Source organism: Lepidochelys kempii, chromosome 1 (genome assembly GCF_965140285.1).
Source record: "Lepidochelys kempii isolate rLepKem1 chromosome 1, rLepKem1.hap1, whole genome shotgun sequence".
In the NCBI taxonomy this organism is placed as follows: domain Eukaryota; kingdom Metazoa; phylum Chordata; order Testudines; family Cheloniidae; genus Lepidochelys; species Lepidochelys kempii.
The window spans coordinates 176,535,000-176,561,683 of NC_136380.1; the positions used below are offsets into that span (position 1 = coordinate 176,535,000).

General features: G+C 39.2%; 1 protein-coding gene across 7 annotated transcripts in view; it reads right to left on the bottom strand.

Moving 5' to 3' along the window:
• Nucleotides 1-822: 822 nt before the first annotated feature.
• USP25 (ubiquitin specific peptidase 25) overlaps nt 823-26,684 on the bottom strand; it is a 147,080-nt gene continuing 121,218 nt past the window's right edge. For 2 of the 7 annotated variants that reach the window (XM_073303641.2, XM_073303634.2), the window contains 8 exons: nt 18,997-19,110; nt 16,580-16,675; nt 12,616-12,794; nt 11,512-11,590; nt 9,385-9,464; nt 3,860-3,983; nt 2,918-3,113; nt 823-2,278 (listed from right to left, as the gene is read on the bottom strand). In XM_073303641.2, coding sequence (XP_073159742.2) covers nt 2,106-2,278; nt 2,918-3,113; nt 3,860-3,983; nt 9,385-9,464; nt 11,512-11,590; nt 12,616-12,794; nt 16,580-16,675; nt 18,997-19,110 — 1,041 coding nt within the window. In that variant the 3' untranslated portion in view covers nt 823-2,105. Of the gene's footprint in view, nt 2,279-2,917; nt 3,114-3,859; nt 3,984-4,108; nt 4,203-9,384; nt 9,465-11,511; nt 11,591-12,615; nt 12,795-16,579; nt 16,676-18,996; nt 19,111-26,684 lie in introns of those variants that run through there. The other 5 variants (XM_073303650.2, XM_073303678.2, XM_073303688.2 and 2 more) reach the window with 5 other exon arrangements.

The window sequence follows — 26,684 nt, forward strand, 5'->3', positions numbered from 1 at the left end:
ATGTGGAGGAAAATGGGGAGAAAATTAGAACAGTTTGAATCTCATTCAGGCCTTGTTTATATATTATAAAGGAAGCTCAACATCTTGATAATGGATTATATTGTTAAATATAATCCCTGGTTCCCTTTTATCTATGTCACTCAAGATGTAAGTTTACCAGCTTTGCTTAAATCTGTCAAAAGCTCTAGGTTTAAACATAGTTACTGTAAGTAAGTAAATAAATATACAATTGAGTCACACCTTCAGATGGAACGTGCTATACAGATAGAGAACCATCATCCCACCCTTTGAAATCATATTTTCACCTGCTAAGTGCACATGCCTGTAGCTCTTCAACACTGTCCTTAATTGCTGTGTGAGACCATATGCAGCGTTTCAGACTTTTATATTTGTTCTTTCCTGGAACAAGAATTACTACTTGGCTTCCGGGCACTATTGTAGTGTTACTATTTTGCATATTTTTGAAAATAGTTAATATTATTTTTGATATATTTTTGAAGACCGCAGAGAAAAATCCTTTAACAGATTTTGAACCAATGTGCCAACATTTCACATACTTCAGTCTAATACAAAATAACAGGGCCATCCCAAAAAAGTAATAAATAAGTAGTCTGCAGGCTGTTGATGAGATTTAAGGATAGACTAAACCACTTATTTTTGTGAGGTCCAAAGTGAGACCCGTTATACTGCCAGATTGGCAATTTTTGAGCTTTATCCACTCTTCCCTCCCCTTTTCACTATTTTATTAGTCATAAAAGAAAAAGACAACATAGAACCAACAACAGTACTATTGGGTGTCGCTCCAATAAACACATACACACAAATATTTACATCTTTTACTGTTCTAGCACAAAATGTTCTCTATAAAGATGAGGAATCAAAATATTTTCAGGTAACAGGATTACCTAAGGATGCATTAACTCCTTTTCACAAAATAAATCGAGTTTCTTCATTAAAATCAGACAGTATTTCAGTTCTACAAAACAAACTCTACAAAGTTCTTCATTTACTTCTGAGAGAAAGTAAATTAGCGCAGATATAGTATTTCTGAAATCCTTTACTATAACAGTATGAGCAACCAACTTCACAGCAAGAGTTAGTGGAAAGTTACATTTCTGAGCTAGAGTAGTGTGCAGTTTACATAATTAAAACACAAACCTTATAAAACAAAAAATATGAGTATCTGTGATGGATTCTAGAGTCATACATATTTCACAATTACAAATCCTCCATTTAATTTACTCTACTCAATCAAGTCTTTCAAAAGAAATCTGAGCGCCTGCTGTATCTAATATAGCTTCTAGTCCTATGGAAAATAGTTTTTGTTTTTTTAAAAAAGGGTCTCCTATGAATAGAAGAAAGGTGCAATTAATTTTTGTTTCAGAAGCAAGCATCTAACTTCACTTTAAACCCAATGCGGCTTCAAAATAAATGTGTTCAGATGCAGTATTATACAGATCAGTAAGGAATATACAAAAAGTAAGGTGTGTAATAATACTGTGACAGATTTCCAATGTGCTGATATACAGTAATCAGTGACCATCTCTAAAGAAATTGGCTGTAAATCCTGAAGAACCATGCCTATGAACTTAATGACCCATCAACATATTGCATCCGTTTCTGGTCTAAAAAAATAGCTATATAATACACTAATATACAATGTATCTGCTTGCAAACACAGGAGTAGCCATAAATAAAACTTTATTCTTCCATTTCATTTACAAGCTATCAAGTACCATGTATTTACACAGCACTGGACAGTTAAAAGAGTTGCAGTCACAGAATGATCCAGACTGAATAGAAAGCCGTTGATAAAGTAAAGGATATTAAGATAAAAGCAAAGTAATACTGTAACAGACAGGTGGCAAACAAGCAGTTTTGTAATGTTGCATCAATTCTGGTTGAAACAAAAACCGAGCCCCATGCGATTCTCAGCTTTAACTGTTTGTAGTCTGGCTAATGTCTGTACAGCCATTTTGTCTTTTGCAATTATTAAAATAAAAAAAGTTAAAAACTATAGCAGCAACAAGCAAACCCTGTGACAGGTAGGCAAGGGTTAAGAACTAAAAAAGTTTATATAATGTGCTTATGAAGGTTTGCAGAGTTTATCTTCCATCGGCTGGAGTTCGACTGAGTGACAACATGATTCGGGCATATCGCTCACACAGTTCGTGTGTGGAGTAGGAAGGTAACTTTGGTGGATCATTGAAACCTTTAATCTCCGTAGAGCAATCTAGAAGTTTTGGCAGGAAGTCTGTCAGCTTTTCTTGCAAATTAGCTGCAAATATATATATATGAAAAAAGTCAATATAAGAACTTACTGGCCATAGGAGCAATAAAGTGAAAAATTGCTCCATAGCACCAACTTCCTCTTTTAGTTAGTTTCACTTTGTTACAAACACCTTTCCTTAGTACTCTAGGCTTCAACTAGGAATAAGTAAATGAGTCATTCAGTATGACCGTGCTGAACACTAGACTAAAATATTCTCAAGATCATCAGGAATACACTGAAACAAAAAATAAATATGCAATGGTATGAATGTGAAACCTTTTCCACCTCTAAACAAACGTCATACAATACTTAGCTCTTTTAGGGCCCAACACAATAACACTTGTCACCTGTGGATTTCAAAGCATATTTCAAAGGAACAAAAGATTTTGATAAGATAAGACAGAACTTGAAGATAGACATAAGCTATATCTGACTTCAAGATCAGAGTCATTTTGTCGACAGCACTGTGTGTGTGGAGGAGCCTTTGAAGTTAAGAAATACATATAGGGTGACTAGATAGCAAGTGTGAAAAATGGGGACCGGGAGTGGGGGGTAATAGGTGCCTATATTAGACAAAGCTGCAAATATTGGGACTGTCACTATAAAAATCAGAACCTCTGGTCACCTTAAATACATACGACTTACGTTCCATTTCTTGTCCAAGATACGAACACCAGCGGTTTCTCATATCTTCCACAGCAGCAATATCCTTTTCTTCCGTTTCATCCACCAGCAGTAATGGCAAGCATGGGACAATGAGCTCATTCATAATGATCAGCCCATTATTTACTTCCTGATCATCTCCAGACTCAAAGAGTGCTGCAGCATGTTCATTTAGTTTCTTCATGCAACATCATAAAAAAGGAAAACTTGTAAGTACTTAGCATTTCATGTTTCACGAAGTATCAGCTTTTTAAAAAAAGATTTATTCCTCACACAAAAAAAAAACAATTTGAAAAGCAGCAGTGACCATATCACAAGTTTTAAGTCAGGGCAATCTTGCAAATTCTTCACTAAACAGGTCAGGTCTTAGGCTATTCTTCCCTCTAACAGACCCATGAACGGGGGCCTGATTACTCGTAATTGTTTTAGCCATCCCTGCCGAAGGCTAGATGCCCACTCCCTCTGTTGCTACTTCTTCCTGTGGCTGATTAAAATCAAGTTGGGGGCGGGGGCTGGAGGAGAGAGAAAAATCTATTTCTACTGCTGCCTTTTCTAGCATTAGTCTCCTGTCAACTTGTCGCACTGTGGCAATGTGGCCGTTTGCTGTCCAAAACTAGGGTGTACCACTATTCTTTGCCACACTATGTGTAGCAGTGGACAGGTTCATCATAATGCCCCAGCAAAACAGGCAGCTACATACTCTGTAGGAACAACAGAAATTATAAGTTTTCCTTTTAATCCTCATATTCTACATTGCTTCCTTCTCCATTGTCGGCCCTGTTCTCACAAGGGGAGGGATGCCCTTAACTGGTTACATTAATATACAAAGGGTTTTTTAATTGCAACTTTGCATAACAATTACCTGAGGTTGTCTACTATTTCACACGTGCAACAACTACAAAATTAGGGTCATATTCCACTTACTAGCAAACATTCTCTTCTGTAATGGGATATCAGCTCTTCATCATGCCCTCTATACAGGCCTTTGGACAAGAGTTCTTTGTTATTCTGGTAAGCATAGATAAGGTAAAGCAAGGCTTCCATATAACTAAAACACACACAAAAAATATATATACACACATCAGATTTATAATGCCCTTGTACAGGTAGGTATCATTTGTTTCTGTATCTTTTCAAAGGACAATACAATAAAAAAAGCATTCAAACACTCACACTTGATATGGTTTCCCTTGGTATTGATTAGGACATTTTCTCCTCAATGCACATCAGTACAACTTTCTGTTGCAACCATAAGATGGATCCAAAGCTGAAATCAATGGGAGGTTTTCCATTGACTTCAGATGGCTATGAATTAGGCCTTATATACACAGGAAAACAGTTTTTTTCTACACATTCGTGACACATTTGGTCTGATTCTTCACTATCCTGCAATTTGTGTAGCCATTTAAACCTTTGCAAATTGGGTGTGGAATAGTGTGATTTCATTTTTCAAGTATGACCTTCTAAGAGAAAACTTATTTTCAGGTACATTAATTATAATGTCCCCAATTTACCACTTGTATTTAGACTGATGGAAATGTTCACAGATGTGTGACTGGCATGGTCTCCCCAAAAGCAAATATTTGTATCAGTAGTCTACTGGCAATTTTCACCTTAATCTAAAATAATGACAGAGATATGTACATTACTGTCAGGGGGATGAATACTAAAGAACCCGACAACAAAATTTGATGATAGACAAAACAGACCTCACTTCTTTGACACTGGTTGTCAAAAAGGATTAGCGAGTGTTTCATCTTTCACTTCTAGTGAATACATTAGGAAACTTTGGCATAGTCTGAGTTAGAGAAACAGAAAGAGAAAATGAAGGCATGTACCCTCTAAAGATGCCTCGAAATGAGTACTCATGTAAAGAAAAAAATAATTTTTGTACAAGTGAACAGCTTAAGGTGAAAGCCTCAATAAAAAAAGTTTCAGCGAAACAGAGCACCGAGGTGTATTTGCTGCAGCTATACTAGTGAGCATAGGAGGCTAGCTCTTCTTTGGACATTTTCTGTACTTTTAACATTACATACACATGAAAATCATACAGAACACATGCAAGGATATACCAGGGCCTTCACAGTGGAGCAACTTACAAATTTGGATGTTATAGCAAAAATTCTTGCTGTTAATCCCTAAATGCATGACCTTGCACTATTACATTCCATCCCATTTCTATTACTTCAGGTTACAAGGTCATCCAGACTTCCTTGTATGATAGTCCGGTCCTCCTCTGTATCAGCAATATCTCCAAGCTTTGTGTCATCTGCGAAGATAGTGGAGTTCCTCAGGGACTGGTCTTGGGACCAATCTTATTTAACATTTTTACTACTGACCTTGGCACAAAAAGTGGGAATGTGCTATTAAAACCTGTGGATATCGCAAAGTTGGGAAGTATTACCAATACAGAGGAGGACTGGAATATGATACAAGAATATCTGGATGACCTTGTAAACTGGAATAATAGAAATGGGATGACATTTAATAGTGCAAAGTGCAAGATCATGAATTTAGGAACCAACTACAAGACTTTTTGCTATAACTGGGGACTTATCAGTTGGAAGTGACAAAGGAGAAAGAGCTAGATGTATTGGTTGATCACAGGATGACTAAACCACCAAGGTGATGCGGCCATGAAAGAGGTTAATGTAGTCCTAGGATGCATCAGGCGAGGTATTTCCAGTAGAGGCAGGGAAGTGCTAGTACTATTATACAAGGCACTGGTGAGAACTCATCCGAAATACTGTGTGCCGTTCTGGTCTCCCAAGTTTAAGAAGGATGAATTCAAACTGGAACAGGTGCAGAGAAGGGCTAGGAGGATGATCAGAGGAATGGAAAACCTACTTTATGAGAGAAGACACAAGGAGCTTAGCTTGTTTAGCCTAACCAAAAGAAGGCTGAGGGGAGATAGAACTGCTCTCTATAAACACATCAGAGGGATAAATACCAGGGAGGGAGGGGAGCTATTTAAGCTAAGTACCAATGTGGACACAAAAACAAATGGATATAAACTGGCTATCAATAAGTTTAGGATTGAAATTAGACAAAGACTTCTAACTATCAGAGAAGTGAAGTTCTGGAACAGCCTTCCAAGGGGAGCAGTGGGGGCAAAAAACCTAACTGGCTTTAAGACTGAGCTTGATAAGTTTACAAAGGGGATAGTATAATGAGATGGCCTATGACAGCATGAGGCCCATTGCTGACTGCCAGCTTCAAAAATCCGCAACATCTGGAGACAGGGCACTAGATGGGGAGGGTTCTGAGTTATTACAGAGAATTCTTCCCCAGGTATCTTCCTGGTGGGTCTTGCCCACATGCTCAGGGTCTAACTGATCACCATATTTGGGGTTAGGAATGAATTTTCCCCCAGGTCAGATTGGCAGAGACCTCGGGGGATTTTCTTCTTCCTCTGCTACATGAGACATAGACCACTTGCAGGTTTAAACTAGGTAAATGGTGGATTCTCTAGAACTTGAAGTCTTTAAATCATGATTTGAGGATTTCAGTAATTCAGCCAGAGGTTAGGGGTCGACTACAGAAGTGGGTGGGTGAGGTTCTGTGGCCTGCCATGTGCAGGAGGTGAGACTAGATGATCACGATGGTCCCCTCTGACTGTACAGTCTATTTGGAATGGCAGTTTATGGAATGGAAAATAAACTGAAAGAGAAAGATTATTTGCAATAAAAAGGAGTTGGCTGAGGGGGTTGTGTTTTTCACATTCACAAGAATGAGATGTGTCCCAGTACTGCAGTTTCAGAACATTAAGGAAAGCCATGGTGATTGTGGATGGCATCAATGCCCTCTTACAGCACTAAACACTGTGCCTGAAATTATATAGTGGTGGTACAGGCACTGTCCCCATCCATTCTCTCTCAAACTTCAGAGTTCAAGGACATATCCATGAAATTCAGAGGAGAAAGAGAGGCAAACAGAGAGCATACATACACAGAAGCAAGTGCTTCAAGGAATGACAATTCCTAGTTAGTATTCACTCCTCCTTTGGGATAGCCACAGGTGATCAACCAAGCAATACAAGCCGTATCAATCAATCAAGCCCAGGTGGAAGGAGGGCAGAGAAGTTCTTTATGAAGTGACTTATGTTACTCTTCCAAGCTAGACATCCATCTAAGACCATGGTATCCAGATAGTAATGCAAAATAAAAGTATTGAGAGAACACCATGCAACAGCTCAATGGATCTCAATGATGGGAACATTGTACAGGCAAGACATTTGCTGTGTTAGTCCTACCGAAACATGCTTTAAGATTCTCAGGGAGTGGGACTCTGGCTAAGACATAAAATGTCTCAACACACAGTTTTAATCCTGGCTCAACCAAGTTAAGCATGGATGGCTCTGTGGCCACCACCAGTCCATGCCTGGGCAATGTCCCCTCCTGACCTCAAGTCTGATCTTCAGGGCTCCATGTGCTGGGACTTTATCTCCAGGATGGGGTATCTGACCAAAAAGTTCTTGTGGTAGTAATCGCTGATGACTTCAAACCTCTCAAGGCCAGTTCTCAATAATACGTCCATGTTACTGATAAAAATCAAACTATCTTATGGCCAGTAGTTGCCACTAACACACATATGAAATGCCTGCTGCTGTCTTGTTTAAGCACCACCCATGTTTCAGATCCGTAAGAGGATCGGCAGTACAAAGGTCTGATAAATCTGTACTTTTGTATATACTTTCACCTTCTTTTGTCTCCAAACCCTACAGAGCTCTTTCATGGCTGAGGCTGCTAAACGGTCTATCCTGAGGATGTCTGGTTGGCTGCGCCCATCTGACGACAAATTATTGTCTAGAGAGCTGAAATCATCCACTACTTCCGGCAGCACAGATGTCTTGAATCACGACTTTTGCCCTGACACTGGATTTTTGATTTTGCCCAAGGGCAGCTGCCCTTTAGCAGAAGCAATCCTGTCTTTCACGTCATATGCAAGCTGTCTGAAGAGGATATCATCTGCATAATCCAGGTTGGTAAAAGAAGTTAAACTGACAATTATACTGTTATTTGTGGAGACTTGCTCAAAGAGCCAATCTATTGTCTGGCAGAATGGCGCTGGGGCCAAGACACATCCCTGCTTCACCTGGGATCTACTGTAAACTCTGTTAGACCTTGGGGTCCTCCATTGCACCTGTGTCCCTGAGTTATTACGTAGATCTTTAATTCACCTCAGGATGATATTGGGAACATCAGTGCCTTGTGGGCCTTCCGGAGGGCAACTCAATTAACAGAATTGAAGGCTGACTAAGTCTCCATATGCTGCTGTCAAAGGACGACTGAATTCTTGATGGATCTCAGATAAAAATGAAGAGCAAGTACAACGTCCATTGTAGATCATCCAGCAGTGATACCTGACTGCCCTGGGTGATGGCGTTTCACAACGTTAGCCTGGAGCTGGGTGAGTAGGACATGTATAAAAACTTTTCCGGTAACAGAAAGCAAGGTTATGGGCCTGTGTCTCCTAACTCACCACATAGGCATTACCCCTTACAAAGTGGGATGATGATCCCTTCCTTCTACTCTGCTGGTACCTTCCCTGTACAAATCTGGGGGGAAAAAAGTTGGTGTAATGCTACACTTATGGGCTGAATGGAGCAACTGAGAAGTTCGGGGTTATGACATCAGATCCAGCATCATGCCTGCTTTGCAATTTCTTTATGGCAGAGCAGACCTCATCCAAAGTAGGTACTCTACACAGATTTTGGGTTCAGTGACTGCATCTACTAGTACTGTGACCAGATCTGAGCTTTGAGTCACTTCAGGATGGTTAAGTGCATACTCAATATTCTTTTCATCTTTGCAGGACTTTCTTTGGGTTGAGCATGTTTTACCATCATCCTTATTTATCCACATAAACCCTGTGCAAAGTCCAGTTTTGGATCAATGTGATAGAATAACTCTGAATGCAGGTTGTAATTTGTTAGGCCTTATTCCCTCTTTCACCAAGTTCTCAAAATAAGCTTAAATGCTCAAGCCCCCTCTGTATAATAAAAGGGCGATGCCGGCAGGTGATTCTTAGTAAGAGATCCTTGACTTTGGAAATTGCTCTCCACTTTGGTCTTCAGAGGTTACATTTACTAACCTACCGGGCATTTTGGAAAGCCAGTTGCCCCTCACTTCCCCCCCCAAATTATTGAGGATAGTGGAGATGATTATATTTATGGGTGGTTCTTCTGTATTGTGTCATTTTAATTTATGCAACAAATTGTCAAATATATACAGCTGCCCATTCTAATATACTCAAAGCAATATTGGTCTTTTCTGAAAAAGAATGGTGTATTTGCAATACACTTACAAATTATATTTCTTTTACATTTATTATTTTTCCATACATTTGGTTTATCGTTTACATTGCTTTCCCCCCCTCAGAAACTGAGTATTTAATGTAACCAATTTAAAGTAACCCCGCAGTCTGAATTCTATAATGTCTCTTCTTACCTCTTTTTTTGAAAAAGTTCCAATCCTACCATGAGATACATGGTTGTTTCTCTGTAATTTCTATATTCTTGATGCCATCTCTGCACATAAGAAAGTGTATTAAGAATGTTCATTCATACAAAGGAGAGATACATTTTGCCCTCTTCACACAGCATTGCATACATATAATAAGGACTCATGAATGGTATGAGGGATAAATCAAAGAATTTGGAAAATATTTTTCACATAAAAAGAAAAAACATCTAACTGTCTAAATATTTGTCACACAAAGGGAAAAAGAAAATTTTAAAAGTTGGTAAAGTGACAAAACAAAAATTCCATAGGATTATGTTTATAGAATTCATTGCCATTTGAAAGGAACAAATACAGCAGTCTAAGGGAAATTCCTGGCAGCATTGTAAAATGTCCTTTTCATCTCCTGGGAGTGGGAAGGAGAGCGACCAAAATAGGATTATCTATGTTTTGGATTTCTGTCATGCTGAAGTATTTACATGAACATATATATATGGTCTGTATGGAGTATGCTGAAGTATTTACATGACCATATGACCAAGTATTTACATGACCATATATATATGGGCTGTATGGAGTATGCTGAAGTATTTACATGACCATATGACCAAGTATTTACATGACCATATATATATGGGCTGTATGGAGCAACTGAGACGTTTGGGATTATGTCATCAGATCCATGTGTGTGTGCGCACGTGCGTGTAAGTAAAAATCAGGCTCTAATTTTAATCTATAAACAGGGGAAGCAAAACGTTACAATACTGCAAGCCAAAAGCAATGTGGTTTGTACTGGAGTTACTTTTCCAATATTCTATAGGCAAATGAATGTTTTACTTCAAATTTGAAGCATGTTTCTATTCCAGTCGGTTAGAATGGCAGCTCTTAATTGGCTGCAAGGGACAGAACTCCAACCCCAGCATGGCTCGCCAGATATCCATTTATGGTAAAATTCCCCCCAACACGAAGAGCCTGCATGAGGTTCCATGAAACATTTACTGTCTATATATGATAAATCCTAATTTGACCTTTGCAGATATAGATATCTCTCCTGCCCCAATTTAGCAGAAAAAGGTGTTTAACACATGTGAAAGGGGGAGAGGTGGCACCCAGGTGTGACACAGCCAAGATCTGTAGTGTACATCTATGTGAAGTTATGCAGGAGTGGGAAGGAACTTGAACCCAGAACAGAAAAAGAAGTGTGGCAAAGAACCTGCCACGCTGTGAATCCTCCAATCCTTCCCCTACTCTGGGGAGGGAAAGCACACAGAAAGGCCACCTAGCCTATTTCAGGCCTTTAGGCTGGTGAAGGGGCGCAGAGCATCTCTGTCTTCCATTGGTTAGGTGAGGGGGGAAAATTGCCTTCTGTTTGGCTCTATTGGCAAAAAGATGAGGTTTAAGTGAGGCATGGGGACCTGTGTGTGAAAAGAAGTGCATCTGAAGGATTTAGGCCCCAATTCATTTAAAGCACATGTATAACTTCAAACGTGATTAAATGCTTTGCTAAACAGACATCACTTGATATTTAGCTGGAATGTGACTAATTTCTCAGAAATGACTTGTAAAAGTTTCATTCTTGAGTAGTATTTGTCAGCATTTTAAAGTCAGAATGTATTGATCAAGTACTTCAAAATTCAAGGGTTTTGGGGGAGGAGGACGGCAAGAGATTAATCTGCAAGTAGTCTCGGTGTGAGACAGGATGTACATGAATCTGATTCTCGCCAATACATTGGGAATGACGGCATACCAGCTGGAGATAAACAGTAGCCAGGTCCTACTGACCTGATACCTCCCATGCTATTTTACTAGATGCCGACTTCTTGTCGGAAAAGCCAATTAATTCACACTGAAACCACGGGGTGCTGTTAATGATATCAAGTCATTAGGGAGTTGGCCAAGACCAATAAACTGTCTTTTAATTATGGTCCTAGTCAAATTTGTCCTCCCCAAAAATAAAGGGTCTTTCAGCAGCTGATCTATACATCTTATGGCATGAACTTGGGAAATTTGGTTAACAAGATAAACTGTGCACTGTAAATAAACAAAAGATCTTTTCTGAATTTTAGTAGATAATTATTCTCTGTTACAATTTATTAGGAAAGAAAAAATACTGGCCTCATACTCCTCCATGTTTACTTCATCAGGCTTTATCATTTCAAGTTTGGCTTGAGCCACTTTCATTATGTTGCGGCACCTTAAAAACAAAGAAAGAAGAGTTGCAAAAAAATTAATTGGTGGTAACTGAAAACTCACAGACACATGCTAACACTGCAGAGTTATTAGCCTAAAATACTGCAAGTAAACATTATTAGAGCACTACAACTTTGACAAAAGTACAGACAGGAAGTGTGATTTCCTGTATACTTCTTGAGTTCCTTGCCATGTATTCACAGGCAGAGGGTACAGGACTTTCTCATAATTACTTTACAAATATGTAAATCAATCACTATATTTTAACTTTCTTCCTCTACCAAAATGCCCTATCAGTTTTTTAAAAAAGTTAAAAATCAGGTGACTTAAACCTCCCTGAACTTGTAACTATTTTTTTAAAACAATCTTAGAGCATTAGGATCTGAAGCTTCAAGTGCTGGTACTGTGAAGGATTCAGAGTGCAGTACTATATTCTTTCAGTTTGTGTTTTTAAATAGGTGAACAGTTGGTAATAGTTAGGGTGGAGCACAGAAAATTGCCATAGTGAATTAGACAAGCTGTCCATCTAGCCTGGTGTGCTGTTTTTTTGTTTTTACCGTGACCAGTACAAGTTGTTTCAGAGAAAGGAACAAGAATATGTAATGGTAAACTATGGAATATTACACCCATAGTGAACATCTCTTCCTAATCATCGATTGATTTATGCCATCAAACATAAGGATTTCTCTTTAATGTTACTCTATCTAATTTAACCGTGGATGTTCCCATTATCCACATAAATATTTAATTCTATCCTGAATGCTACTAAGTTCTTGGCTGCACTGATATATTGCAGCAAGTAGTTTCACAATTTAATTATGTATTTCTTAAAAGTAATATTTCATGTTGAAAATTGCAACATTGTGTAAAGGAAAACCATTCTGAAGTGGTGGCTAGGCAAATATATTGTTCATGATGGATACTTAATACCCATGTTATACATACAATACATAAAGCAGAGTTAAATATTGTATCCTCTGAATAAAAAATTTAATAGTATAAGATTAGCACATCTCATTTTCCCATTACCTTTCATCAAAGCTCAGATTGTGATCTCCAAACTGTTCCAGTAATGTTCTCTCAATTATTTTCTTTGGTGCCTCGTTTTGCATGAAATAGACAACTGCATGATGCAAACGGTAATCACATTCAGGTGGTGGATCATCCTGAGCCAATTTTAGTAGCCGTGCATACTCCAATTTAATTGCCTACATAATTTAACCAAAAATATCAGTTTTTTTTCTAGTTAGCCCTTGACAAGTGAATTATTTTTATTTCTGTGAAGTTAACATCCTCATATTGCTGGCCATGCTACAAGATGCTTAGTAATCCCCCAGCCCTGTCCTACTTAAACATATTCCCAAAGTACCCTTGTAATGGGAGTCATTTAACATTTAAAAACAAAACCGAGGTTGTTCCTCTCTCTGATCAGCTATCACTGGCATATGGGCAGAACTTCAACATCATTTTCTCACCTCCTCAGGGAAGATTTAGCTTTTTACTATCCAACCACTTCTCCCACCGTCCCATCTTTTTACCCAAGGTAAAGATACCTACTATATGTATCTACAGCCAGAAGCTGTACAGGACAATTGCAGCCATTTTAGCCCGTGAATTATTCTGAAAGCTTTCATGTTGAAAAATAGTTTTTGCCCACGGTTAAAATGCAAAATTTATTTTCAGAGAATGTTTAATGAACGTGTAAAGCTTTTTAAAAATATATTTAAGCGTGATGGAAATGGTTTACACTAAGAACCTAACTATCTGATTTCTACTGAAAACAAATACTTAAAACAAGTTTCTATCCTGCCTTATAAGGCCTTAACAGTATAAACATTTAGTATTTTACACTGTTTTTCCTTTACGCTAGTGTCACAAGAAATACTTTTCCATCTTTGCAGGCACTATTTTTTTTTAACACAGAAATTCTAGTTTTCCTGAAAACTTCAATTGTGCTCATTAACTACTTAATTATGGACTCTGACCACTGTGTAGAACAAAAGACAAATCGCTGAGAGAAATGGTGACGGATCTTACTGTATTTCAAGATTTTTTTTCTAAAGGTACAAAAATGGTCAAGCACTATGGTAAACAAATGTCAACCTGAACTAGAGTGAATGTATACAATGCCTCTATGTAAGATAATGTATATTAACACTGTAACAAATCTGGAACACAACAGAAAAACAACAGGCAGTTTCAAAGCACTCAGTAATAAACATCCAGTTTCATACTCCAAATTCCTTTCTTCCCAGACACTTGGCAAGGCTACTCATCTCTGCAAGACTTATCACCATTTCTTTCACATAATTAAAATCTCTTCTTCTATACAGGTTTCTACCAGTTTCCAAAACTTTAACTAACATTTAACAAACATAACAGTCTTTTTTCACAGAATAAACTGGATATTGCAGGTAGTTCCTCTTTCTACTTAGGAATTCAAGGGTTTCCTTCTTGTTCCTTCCAAGACACTCAATGTATAGGTGAAATGCTATACATTTAGAGGCATGTGAAGACCGGAGAAAGCCCTCATCTTGTTTTCAAGGGTGGGATTTTAACTAGCCTAGTGGAATGCAGAGGTGTATGTCTGTGTGTGTGTCTATGCGTTCAATTTTATTCTTTTCCTTGGACATACCAAAATACTATTGACAAGCTTTGCATGATCTGAACTGAAAGGATCGATTATCAGGTCTAATTAAGTCAAGGTAACTATACCAGCCAAAAAGCATCTCCAATAGGACTGTTTGCTGGTACAGTTATAGCGGAATAGTTACACCAGCCAACCCTTTCTAGCATGGACAAGGCCTGAGACAAAAGCACTTGATATATACCACTTTACAGACAGTCTACTAACAGAAGAAAAGAACTGTTTCCATATACATTTTTGACTTGACCTAGGACAGTAACAGGCATCTTATCTGAGTTCTAAGATTCTTATATGCTGAGGAAAATAATAGTTTTTTCTTTATACAATATACAGAAAACGGGATTACGGTACAACTAATATATCAGAGAAAGATTCTTTCAATTTCTCAAAGCAAGCTATATACAAAAATCCTGAAGAATATGATTTGCTAGATTCTGAAAACTAAGACAACTACCCTATAAAGACTTCAGGTTTCAGTTTAGAAAGAGTGACTCATTTCAAATATGTTTCAACAAGAATAGTAAAGCAAACATATCCGAAAGCAAACTAAAGAAAAAACAGAAAATTATCTTTGTAAGCACTATTATACGTAAAATACCATGCAAAACATAAAATGGCATATAATTTTATTAAGCACAGAGCAGCTAAGAGACTATGGAAAACCACGCTGAAGTAACGTGAAGTTGCACTTAATATTCTTCAAGTTAGGAAACTGAGTAAGCCACTTCACTATCAAATTGCGCATTTAAGCCAAAGTATTAACTGAAAATATCGTACGTATGGTTTTTATATACAAGTACACCATCGCCAACCCCAGAAAGGTAAGCAGAATAGAGCTGAGTGTGAAATGGTTCTCTCATCCCATGGGAATTTTTGAGATTTAAAATATTTTCCCCATATCAAATCAGGACAAAAAATAGTAATCTCTGAAGTTTGTGTGAACTGAACAAAATTTCAAATCAGATCAAACAAAATATTTTGTTTCCATTATGACCTTTTCCCATATATATTTCTTACTATGCATTAAATAGAACTTCAAAACTAAAAGTCATTTCAAACCAAAAAGTGGCACTTTTCATTTGAATTTTTCAAAAAACAGGAAATGCATTGCAATGACCTTTTCCCATAAAAAAGTTGTTTTGATGAATCCGCATTTTCCAATGAAAAATGTTTAATTGAAAAATTCATGGCCAGCTCTATCAGGTAGGAAAAAGAAAACTCCCACCACACTTTCTAACCAAACTAACTCACTATATATGGTAAGAGTATAGAAGGCTGTATCTGTCTCACCAGAAATTATGCATATTTAAAACAAATGTTAACACACACACACTCCCCAAGGTAAAAAAACATTTCAAGTTCCATTTTTTTCCTTTTAAGGTACCATAAACACACATTCTCACTTGGGGGGGAAAAAAAAAGATTCTGCACTATTTCCTGGTGGCTCTTCCACTGGCACACTGATGATTCAAAATCTTATGCATTAGCAATTCAGAAAATTTACATATTAAGGAAAACTAACAACATCTGGGTATGGTTTTCTAAATGTAATGTTACTTTAGAAAGTTAAAGAATGGGCACCCCAAACAATATCTCCCCATAATAAATTACACTATACAAAAGGGATAATACTGACACTAACAAATAAACCAAACCAAACAATTCAGCTTGTTATTTTATGGAGGACAAGAGTCAGAATAACATTTCTCTGAAAAGCTTTGGTGAACACAGAGATGTTCCTGTGTGAAAATGCTGGAGTTCTCAGAGACATGCTAGTGGAAGTTTGCATTTAGGCTTGGTCTACACAAGGAATTTATGTCGGTATAACTATGTTGCTAAGGGGTGTGGATTATTCACCCCCCCTAAGTGATGTAGTTCTAATGACCCAACCCCCAGTGTAGACAGTGCTATGTTGACAGGAAGGCTTTTCCCATCGACATAGGTAATGCCTATTGGGGAGGTGGAGTACCTATGCCAAGAGGAGAAGGTCTCCCATCGGTGTAGGTAATGTCTCCACTGAAACACTAGTGGCGCTGCTGCAGTGTTGTAAATGTAGACAAATGCCATCATTGTTCAAGTTCACACAACTAGCCTTAATATTATCTTTCTTAGAAAATGTCAGAAGCTGTGACTAGTGGTATCAGAAGGCTTTATTGTTAACACACACCCCAGTAAGATTTCTATATGCTTCTGTCAGGACAAAAAGTATTACTAACTGTGGACTGAAGGTAAGAAAAAGAAAACAGACAAATGCCAGAACAATCATAATATGCATTAATAGGAAAAAGTATTACAAAAATTAAAAAATAATCAGAGGAAAAGTAAAGATTGAAACATTAGTTGTACCTTAAAGAACCCTGCTTCTGGCCCACACCTGTCATAAACATTCCTGGCTTTACCTATAGCCATGATAATACCTTGCATGTTCGGGGTCAGCATGACCTGCCACAGGGGATTTAAGGTAAAAGTTTTGAATGATTAATATTTTAATGATTTAAGTCAATATGCCTTTAGACTCATGCAACAAAGAACAACCTACTGCATGCATACAATGGAATGGCAAATGCTTCAGTGTTAGCGTTTACGTTCTGCAAAAGAATACCATTTTTCTTTACTTCTACCAAAGCAACAGCCATATATGATCTAACAGATGTTTACATTAGAATAAAGTAAGTACTAATAATTATTCCCAATGCACTGAAAGCAATTTAAGAATTACATGAGCAAAATGTCCAAGGAAAGAAGAGACTGTTCAACACTGTTATTCCACAAATACTGCAAAATGAATTAGTACTAACCTAAGAGAGCCTGTCTTACTAGCAAGTTTCTATTATTTCAAATAAAAAAATCCATTCACAATGTTTATGATGCTCAATACTACAAATTTTTATTTTTATCATTTTGCCTTTTTTCCAGATACTTCATAATTAAATAACTGCATTACTACATAAATTATATCTTAAAAATCAGGATCCCATTGTGCTAGGTGCTGTACAAACACACAAGATGACATGGTCCCTACCCTGAAGGGTTTACGATAATCTGAATTAAGAAGCAACAAATTTAAACCAACAGGAGGGAAGTGGGAAGGGAAGACAAAGGTAAAACCAGTAAGATTATGCAGTTACACAAGTTATTTATATACTCCGATTGACACTTTCAAGTTACTTGAAAGGTCTTTTTCCTGCTTATATACAAACAAATGAACAGCTCTGTTTCCAAATACCCCTCAGTCTAGGCATCATTGGCTGGCTAATTTCTGGCAGGCATCACAACAAAAGTGAGTCTTTATGGAGAGAGGGCAGAGAGCTTTGGGAATAGTTCAGGGAGGACATCCCATATGTAAGGACAGCATGTAAAAAAGCACAACTACATTTACGGAAGCAGCAAACAAATGGACACAAGATCAGCACCACTGAAAAGAAGGGGATGTGGGATGGCAGTGCTGTAAGACAAAGGCAGATAAGTAGGGAGGGGCCAAGTTGTGAATGTCTTTAAAGGTGAACATTAACAACAATTCCCTTGGAGCTAGTCAGGGTATCATAAGAACTTTCTTTAGAGCTGCATCATGTAGGACATACGGTCACAGGACACAGATATATAACTGCTGCATTCAGATCACAGTGGGTCTGACATCTCACAAATACAACAGTACCAATTTAAGTTTTGTTCTCCACCCCATTCTGCCAATTAAAGTTTCTCACAATTGAGGAGTAGAATATGACTTGACCTACTCACTGCTGCACAGAGAAGTAACCCACCAATACATGGCTCCATGAGTTACTCAGAACATAGGCCCAGGTGCCTTGAGTAAGCAGGCACCGTGCACCAGCTATGTCCCCTCTCTGAGCAAACAGACAGGAAGTAGTGGGGTATGGGGTGGACCCCTGGCTCTGCATTCCCACACATCTAGGCCAGCAAAAAACTACTATCCTTCTGGAGCAAAGGGAAAAGCAGGAAGGAAATGGTTTTGCAGAGGGGTAGCTCTGAGGTTCTATGCCTTTCTGGTCTACTCCTCCAGAGCTGAAGTTTAAGTTGCACCACAAGGAACAACTTAACCCTTAATTTGCTTTTCCATTAGTCATGTCATAGGAATGCAATTGTGAAATAAATGAGAATTTTTAAACATTTCTAATATTTCCCTTTTTCATTAAGCTTTTCTTCTTTAACCGTTACCATTGTAAGTTGGAGCCCTAGCATAAAAGGAAATACAATTGAAAAGTCAAGAGCCAGGAAACACAGTTGGCTGCTAATCTGTCCTTAACTCATGCCTCTGTGTCTAAATATTTCAGCTTGTATCTGTAGGACAATTTGCTCCTCTGAATCTAAAATGTCTAAGCTTGGCAGATAAGAGATGTAGTTTGAACCTTAACTTTATTCAAAAACAAGGAAATTCAGAATGCCATTTGTTATTACAATTTTTTTTAAAAACTGTAAGATAGTCGTTCATAAATATATTTCATAGACTACACTTAGCCTAAGATAATACTAAACTTCCAATAGCTCAAAGGTACAAATATATGTGCCTTCCTATAATCATTTCATACCACATAAAAAATGTGCCCAATTAGGGTAACTGCTGCTCTTTTCTGTAAATTTTTGTTGTGAATTTCAAGAGATCATTAACACAAATTGCTAAGCTTTCAGTTATGCAGATATCTGTTAAGCGCCACAATGTGCAAACATGCCAAAAAATTCTCACACCAGGCAGCAAAAGAAAATACTAGTGTAGCAACTGTGCACAAGACTGCAATCAAAGGTACCTCATCGTCATAACCCCCCTCCTCTGACTCAATCACAAAAGTCCCTACATCAGGAATCGCCACCTCTACAACACGCTGGTTAGGAGCTGGTTGAGCTGGGGTGTTATCAGAGCTCTGCAGGAGAAAATCATCATCAGTATGAAAAAGTCAGAAAAAAGAAGAGAAAAGAAAAAACAAAATGATAGACTGATAAGTAAAACAATCTGTGTTGCTGGGATTTGCTAGACTTTATGGTACTAGACCACCTGCATTCTCTCCCACTATTTGGATTTTTGAAAGAAATTCAAAGGTATGAAAAATCTTAAGTAGTGAATTTTACACTCAATGTTTCCACAAGTCTTGGCCTTCAATTTGTCTTAACACCTTTTTAGAAAAGTGATTTTTCTTTTTGCTGTAAAATTATGTGTCATTCTAATGCTTATACCTTCTCTGTTACTGTAGCACTAAAGTGATCTAATGTGTTCTTGTGACAAATTTTTTGAAACTAAGGGGCAGATCCTCAGCTGGTATAAACTGTCCTAGCACCACTGAAATCAAACTGTCATGGTTGGCTGCACTGACTTCAACAGAGCTATCACAGTTTATGCCATCTGACAATTTGCTTGGATTAGAGTCACGTGGAAATCATGTGCCACAGAAACAAAATCCTCTAACATCTATATTCTGCTGTAAGAACTAGAATAATAATAATTTATATTCTATTAGCACCCAGAAGTCCCAATAAGGAACAGGCCCCATTGTCCCAGACAGACACTGTATAAACACACAAGACGATGGAGTTCTGGTCCTGAAGAGCTTACCACTGGAAACTCAGGAACAGAAAAAAGGGCAGGGGACATAAGTAGAACAAGTAAATGATTGTGGTGGTGACTGGCACATGGCTTGTCACAAGTTTTGCTGGGTTTGGGTTTTCTTTTTTTAAGCTGGGGGAAGAGCTTGGGTGAGAAGGTTAATATGAGAAAGGGAGCAAAATAAAGGAATGGGAAGATGGCTGTGAAGAGAAGGGAAAATGAAGAAAGGAAAAGACGACAGTATGGGTCTGTCTGAACTGTACATGCTTATGTAACAGAAGATTACTGAAACCAGCTAATAAAAGTATGTTTGCACCAATTAAAACCTGTTTTTAGGACCTAGTTGTTTAGAAGACAGTGCACAGTGTTACTAAACAAGGTATTTATACTGAAAAGTTGCTTAATTTGTGGCAGAAAATTTCAGCTTGTGCAGTAACCGGAGTTCTTAGCGATGTGTGTCCCTACATGTGCGCCATTTCAGAGGCATGTGTATCCCTGCACCTTTAATCAGAGACTTTTGGTAGCAGGTCTTGTTTGGCTCATGCATGTACCCTATACATCCTTGTGCCCCACACTGAGGATATTCAGAGCTGAACAGACAAATCATCCTCAGTTTCTTTTCTGCTGCAAAGTCCTGCAGAAAAAAACTCAGAAGGAGAAGAGGAGGGCAGGTAGTGGAGTACCCATAGGGGGACACATCTTGAAGAAGTTCAGTTACTGTACAAGGTGAGTAACCTCTCTCCCTTCGTAGTGTCCCTATGGGTGCTCCACTTCAGGTGACTCCCAAGCAGTATTCTGACAAGGAGGAGGGAGCTTTGTAACATAGTCTAATACTGAAGACAAAACTGCATTGACAACTATGCTATCTGATCTAGAGACATGAACCAAAGCACAGTGGTTGGAGAAAGTATGTACTGAAGTCCAGGTTGCAGCTCTGCACACTTCAGCAACTGGAACATTCTTCAGTAATGCCATGAAAGTAGGTTATAACCTTGTAGAATGAGCTAATGCTCTAGAATAAGGTTGATGTTGGCAAAGTCATAACATAAGATGACACACCCAGATCTTCATCTTGAAAATTTCTGGATAGAGATTGGTTTCAGAGTAGCAGCCGTGTTAGTCTGTATTCGATGAAGTGAGCTGTAGCTCACGAAAGCTTATGCTCAAATAAATTTGTTAGTCTCCAAGGTGCCACAAGTACTCCTTTTCTTTTTGCGAATAGAGATTGCAGATCTTTTGATTGGTCTGTAATTGAAACAAGCAGTCTGGGAGATGAATGGTCTGGTTAATAAGAACATTGGAAGATACCTTAGAGGAATATTTTGGATGTGGTCGGAACAAGACCTTTTCCTTGAAGAACACAGGAAATGGAGGAGGGTCTGTCATTAAAACCTCCAGTTCTCTGACCCTCCAGGCAGAAGTGAAGGCCATCAGAAAAAACAAAAACAAAACCAAAAAAAACTGTTTTCAGCTATAGGTGAAGCAATGAACACATGGCTAATGGCTCACAAGGGTAATTCATAAGGTAACTGTCAGTCAGGTTTAAGTCCCATACTGGAGTAAGTTCTCTAATTTGAGGGAAAAGATTAACCACATCTCTGAGAAATCTTGATATCGTGGGGTGAGCAAACACCGAAAAACCTTTGATGAGGGAACAAAAGGCTGTTACAGCTACTCAGTGAACCTTGATGAAGCTCATAGGAAGACCTGATCTTTTTAATTCCAAAAAGGTAGTCCAGGACAACGAAGCAAGAGAGCGGGCAGGAGAAATTGGTCAATGGGTCTGCCAGAGGTAGTATCTCCTTCATTTTTGAAGTTAAGCATGTCACATGGATTCCTTTCTACTGTTTAATAACACCTGTTGCACTTCTGTTGAACGGGTAGTCTTTAATCCAGAGAACCATTGAGGAGTCATGCCCGGAGCCAGAGAAATTCCAGACTGGGATGAAGTGTCTGACCAGTGCCCTGAGACAACAAACAAGAACTGATCAGAAGTCGCAGTGGTGGACGAGAAGCAAGTCTAATGACATAAGGACATCAAACTTTTCATGGTCAAGTCAGCACAAACGTGACAACTTTGTCTTGTTTGACTTTGAATTTTCAAGAGCAACGGTATTAGCCAATATGCATAAAAAGGAAGCCCTTCATCCATGAGATGAGGAAGGAATCTCCTAGTGATTGGGTTCAGGTCCCCCTTTTCAAACAAAACTTACTGCCCTTTGCATTGGCTGCAGTGCAATAAAGTCCACTTCTTGAAACCCCTATGTTAAATATATCTTGCTGAGGACTCCTGAATCCAACTCCCACTTGTAACTCCGAGAGAAGCATCTGCTGAGGTAGTCAGCCATGGTGTTCTTAATACCTGGAAGGGAAGATGATGAGATGACTATCTGGTTAACTATGCACCAATTCCAGAGTTTTATCACTTCAGCACGGAGTGAAGGGGAACATGTCCCGCCCTGACAACTGATGTAGAACATGCAGGTCGCATTGTACATTATGATCGTGACGGATCTGGCTCTGATCAGTGGAAGGAAGAGGGAGCATACCCTCCTGCCTGGTCTCAGTTCCAGAATGTTGATGTGCAGAAAACCCACTTGGGGAGACCACTTGCCCTGGATGATGTGTGATTTGAGATCAGCTCCCTATCCCTAGAGAGATGCATCTGAAGTGATAATGGTCAGAGGAGCTTGAAAAAAAGGAACTGCCATACAGATCTTGGAAAGATTCTTCCACATATTGAGCGAGTCTGGAACGCAATGAGAACAGAGACCTGTCTATCTAGACTGTGCTCGTTTGGTGTGTCAGTGGTCCTCAACCATCCCTGTAAACACTGGAGATGTCATCTGGCATGTTGGATTAATGAAGACACAAGCTGCCATATGACCCTACAGCTGAAGACAATTTCTTGTCAAGGTTGAGGACTTAGAGTCCTTCAGACAAGATTTTCAGGTTTGTGAACATGTTCATAGGTAAGTAAGCCTTGGCTATCGTGGCATCTAGAGAAAGTCCTATAAAATCTATCCCATTGAACTGTCAGCTAGGGATAATCTGTTTGACGCTGCTGTTTAGAAGTCTGAGATCTGATATTGGTCTCCATCCTCTGTTCTTTTTGGGGACCCCTTCTCCCCTATGCTGGACTGGACCTCAGTCTATGACCCCTAAGCATAGAAGGGAGATGACATCCGCTCTCAGCAACTGATTGTGCGTTGGGTCCCTGAACAGAGAAGGGGAAGTGGGTGGGAGGGAGGTGTGGAGGTAAAATGGATGGAATAACTACCTGTTATGACTTCCAAAACCCATTTATCAGATGTTACTGTTGCCCATGCAGGATGGAATTGGGAAAGGCAGTATCCGAGTCAGGGGAGGACAGGACAGGACAGTGCAACAGCAAGTCTCTGTGGAGGGGGTGGTTCAGACTCCTGACCAAGCCATCAAAACTGGAGCTTAGCCACCGCAGATGGCTGGGATGAAGTAGCTCTGTCAGTAGTAGTTTTCTTTTTGGAATATCTTGGTCTCTTGGCCCAAGGTTAAGGTCGTCTACAGAAAGTAGAAAAGTAAACTCTGCAAGATCTTTGGGCCATCTAACACCTGCTAAATTTCCTTTCATTTATAGGTGTATAGATCCCAAGGGATCTAAGGACATGTCTACGCATGTAGTGAAGACATGATAAATCGACCTCAAGTGCTCTCCCGTCAACTCTGGTACTCCACCGGAGCGAGGAGCGTAGGCGGAGTTGACAGGGGAGCGTCAGCAGTCAAAGATGAAGACACTGAGATAAGTAGCTCTAAGTACGTCGACTTCAGCTACGCTATTTTCGTAGCTGAAGTTGAGTAACTTAGACTGACTTAGCTCGCCCCCCCAGTGTAGACCAGGCCTAAGAGTGGCCCTCGAATCCTTCAAAGTGTGAAGAGGCTGTCTGTAAAGCCTGAAAATAACTTATGACCCTCTACAGTAGGCTGTACCTCCCTGTGGAAGCTGCACAGCTGGAGCCCTGGTGCTTGTTGCATCACGGTGGAGATGGAACAGACTACACTATCGGCTGTATCCAAGGAAGTCTGTAAAGACTACTTTGCCAGATCTTAATTTACGATGGTCTTAAATTGTTCACTGTGGTCCTGTGGAAAATATTTAATAAAGATACTAAATTTGCTGTAATTCAGATAGTGATATTTTGACATGAATGCCTGATGATTTACTATCCTGAACTGTAGTGTTGCAAAGGAGTAGTTTTTGCGACTAAAAAGATCAAGATGCTTTTGGTCCTTGTTAAATGGGATAGCATTGGTTTTGTATTGCCTCCCACCCTCTAACTACATCCACAACCAAGAAATTTCGTGTCACATGTGAAAATAAAAATTCTGAATCCATGACCAGAACATATGGTATTTTTTGCTAGTATGTTTGCATGCAGGGGGTGCTGTGGCAGGAGTTTGCCGGACAGTCTTGGCTGGCTCTAGAAGAGCCTCATTAATTGGAAGTGCCACACATGTTGAAGTTGAGGAATGTAAAATATCCAGGGGTTTATAGTGGGAGTCCAAATCCCTTGTGAGGAAGTGCAGAAGAGCAGTTTGTTTCATCAGCTCCTAGAACTCTGGAAAGTCATCTGCCATGGAAAGTGTTGGAGGCATTATAGCCTCATCAAGAAATATTTGTGCAAGATGCTACATCCTTGTCAGCCCTTGCCTCCTGCCCCTCCAGCTGTAGGAAGGTGGGGATCATCTATCTTCCCTTCTCTCCAAGTGCGGAGGAGAGCAAACTCTCCTTGAATAAACGTGAAACACTTAAACAGAAAGCTGTGAATCAAATCAGATTCCTCTTCCACACATTCTAATGGAGATGATAATTGTTCTCCTTGGATAGTGTAAGTCAGAGAAGTAGAGTGTCACAATGAGAAATGACTAGAGAGTGACCCAGAAGACCTCAGTAATGAGAGATGCGTGGTACCAGTAAGCATTGGAGACTCTGGTTCATTGGAGATGAAGAGGTCTCGTGAGTATCTGAACTCCTCTGGTAATGGAGGAACTCTGGAGGTTGATATCAGCACCGAGGTAGATACCTGACTCGTCTGCATTGAGGAACGAGCACATCCAAGCATAGACTCAGATATAACAGTCCGGAGCACCGAATTAAATACTGAGGATACCAAAGAATCTGATGGCACTTGTCTGCTTGCATGGACATGACCACCAGAAACAGAGGTGGTCTTCAGTATTGAGTCCTTCTTGGCAGAGGGATGACTTTTAGAAGCAGTCTTAGACATCTTCATGATACCAGAAGCACTTGGAGCCTCAACAGCACTCTTCTTGGTGCCTGAGGTATCTGGTTACTGAGACATCTTTGAGAAAGATTTAATACGCCTGCTCCTTGTCAATACCATCAACTTAGATTGCAAAGCTTTCAGTCCTGCAGACATGGAGGCAGGTGCCTCAGCCCTGGATGCTTTCGGTAACTGGGACCTCAAGGTGGCCAAGGTAGCATAAGTCTTCTCCCTTGCCTGGTGATCCCGGCATACCTCAGAAAATACAAGTCCGAAATGACCCTGCAAGTTGGGAAAACACGAGCAAAAGGGAAAGACAGAAGCCCTAAAACAAACAGTGTACAACTATATACAACTATGACGTATATAACACTAAGGCAGGTAGTAGAAGCAGGCATGTGCAGCACTCCATCTTAGACTAAAGGTGGTCAAGTAGGAACTGAGGGCAGTTCTTCTGTGCAGCCCTATATAACTTTGGTACGGGACACGAGTATGTATAGAGAGCATAAAGGCCGAATGGGCACTGGAACCAAAAACCTCTGATCAATGGTGCAGGAGTGCCTGAAATGGAGCAGCTACAGAGACACTACTTGAAGAAAAACTTTCTGTTACCGACTTAACATGGAGACATCTAGGTTTCTCAAACATACAATAAAATTTCTGCCTCTCCTACAGTTAATTCCTCCCCTCAACCACAATCTTGTAACTCACTGGGACTGTTCATTCCATGTGACAGGCCTAAACTGATGTATTTTGTTCCCTGCAACCAAGCTAGTATGCATCTATCCTGGCGTACCTGGAGGGAAGCCAGCAGACCCCAAGGTAGAAGACAAGGGTAGGGAGGATATCGTTGAGGACTTTCACATCCTCATTTTGGGGTAACACAAATAGGTACAAGGCACAACATATAATTTTCCCAGTCTGTTTTGCTATGTTGGCATTGATTTTTCTGATTTAGGCTCTGTTAATCATGACAGATTATTTTCTCTGAGAACACAGGCGGCCAGTTAAACATTAAACTAGAAATACTGGTGACAGTATGTCTTGGTGTCAAGAGTTAGATTAGTTTCCCATTGATTTTAACCACAACTCAGCAGTGTCTCTGCTCTCTTGACATCACAATGGTTGAGAGACAGAAGAAACACACTTCTGCTTTGATTAAGCACCAATCCAGGATTCCATTTCCAAGTGTACTCGATCCACAGAAGTATCCTAATTCTTGATGTGAAATATGAGCATTTACTGGTATATATGCTTGCCTGTTAGTTCCTGGGACTAGGTGGGCTTGTTTAGCTCTGGACAATTAGGACTCAGGCCACAGTTTTGTTTTATTTATTTTTGTTGTTCATACACTGCTCCACGATGACTTAGCAAGCCAAACTGGGGAAATAAATAATAAACTGACACGTTACATTATTTTGATTTAAAAAAATAATTATTCTAATAAAGTTGCTTGTGCTTTCAAAATGTATTTCTATTTATGCAAACATATTTGATCAAATACTTATACCTACAGTTGGTCAAAGAATATTTGCTGAACGTACAATTCATTGAATTTTAGCTTCATAATTCGTGAAGCAGCCTTACTATTTGCACTTCTATTCAGTACTCAAAATTACTTGAAGACTATCTGAAG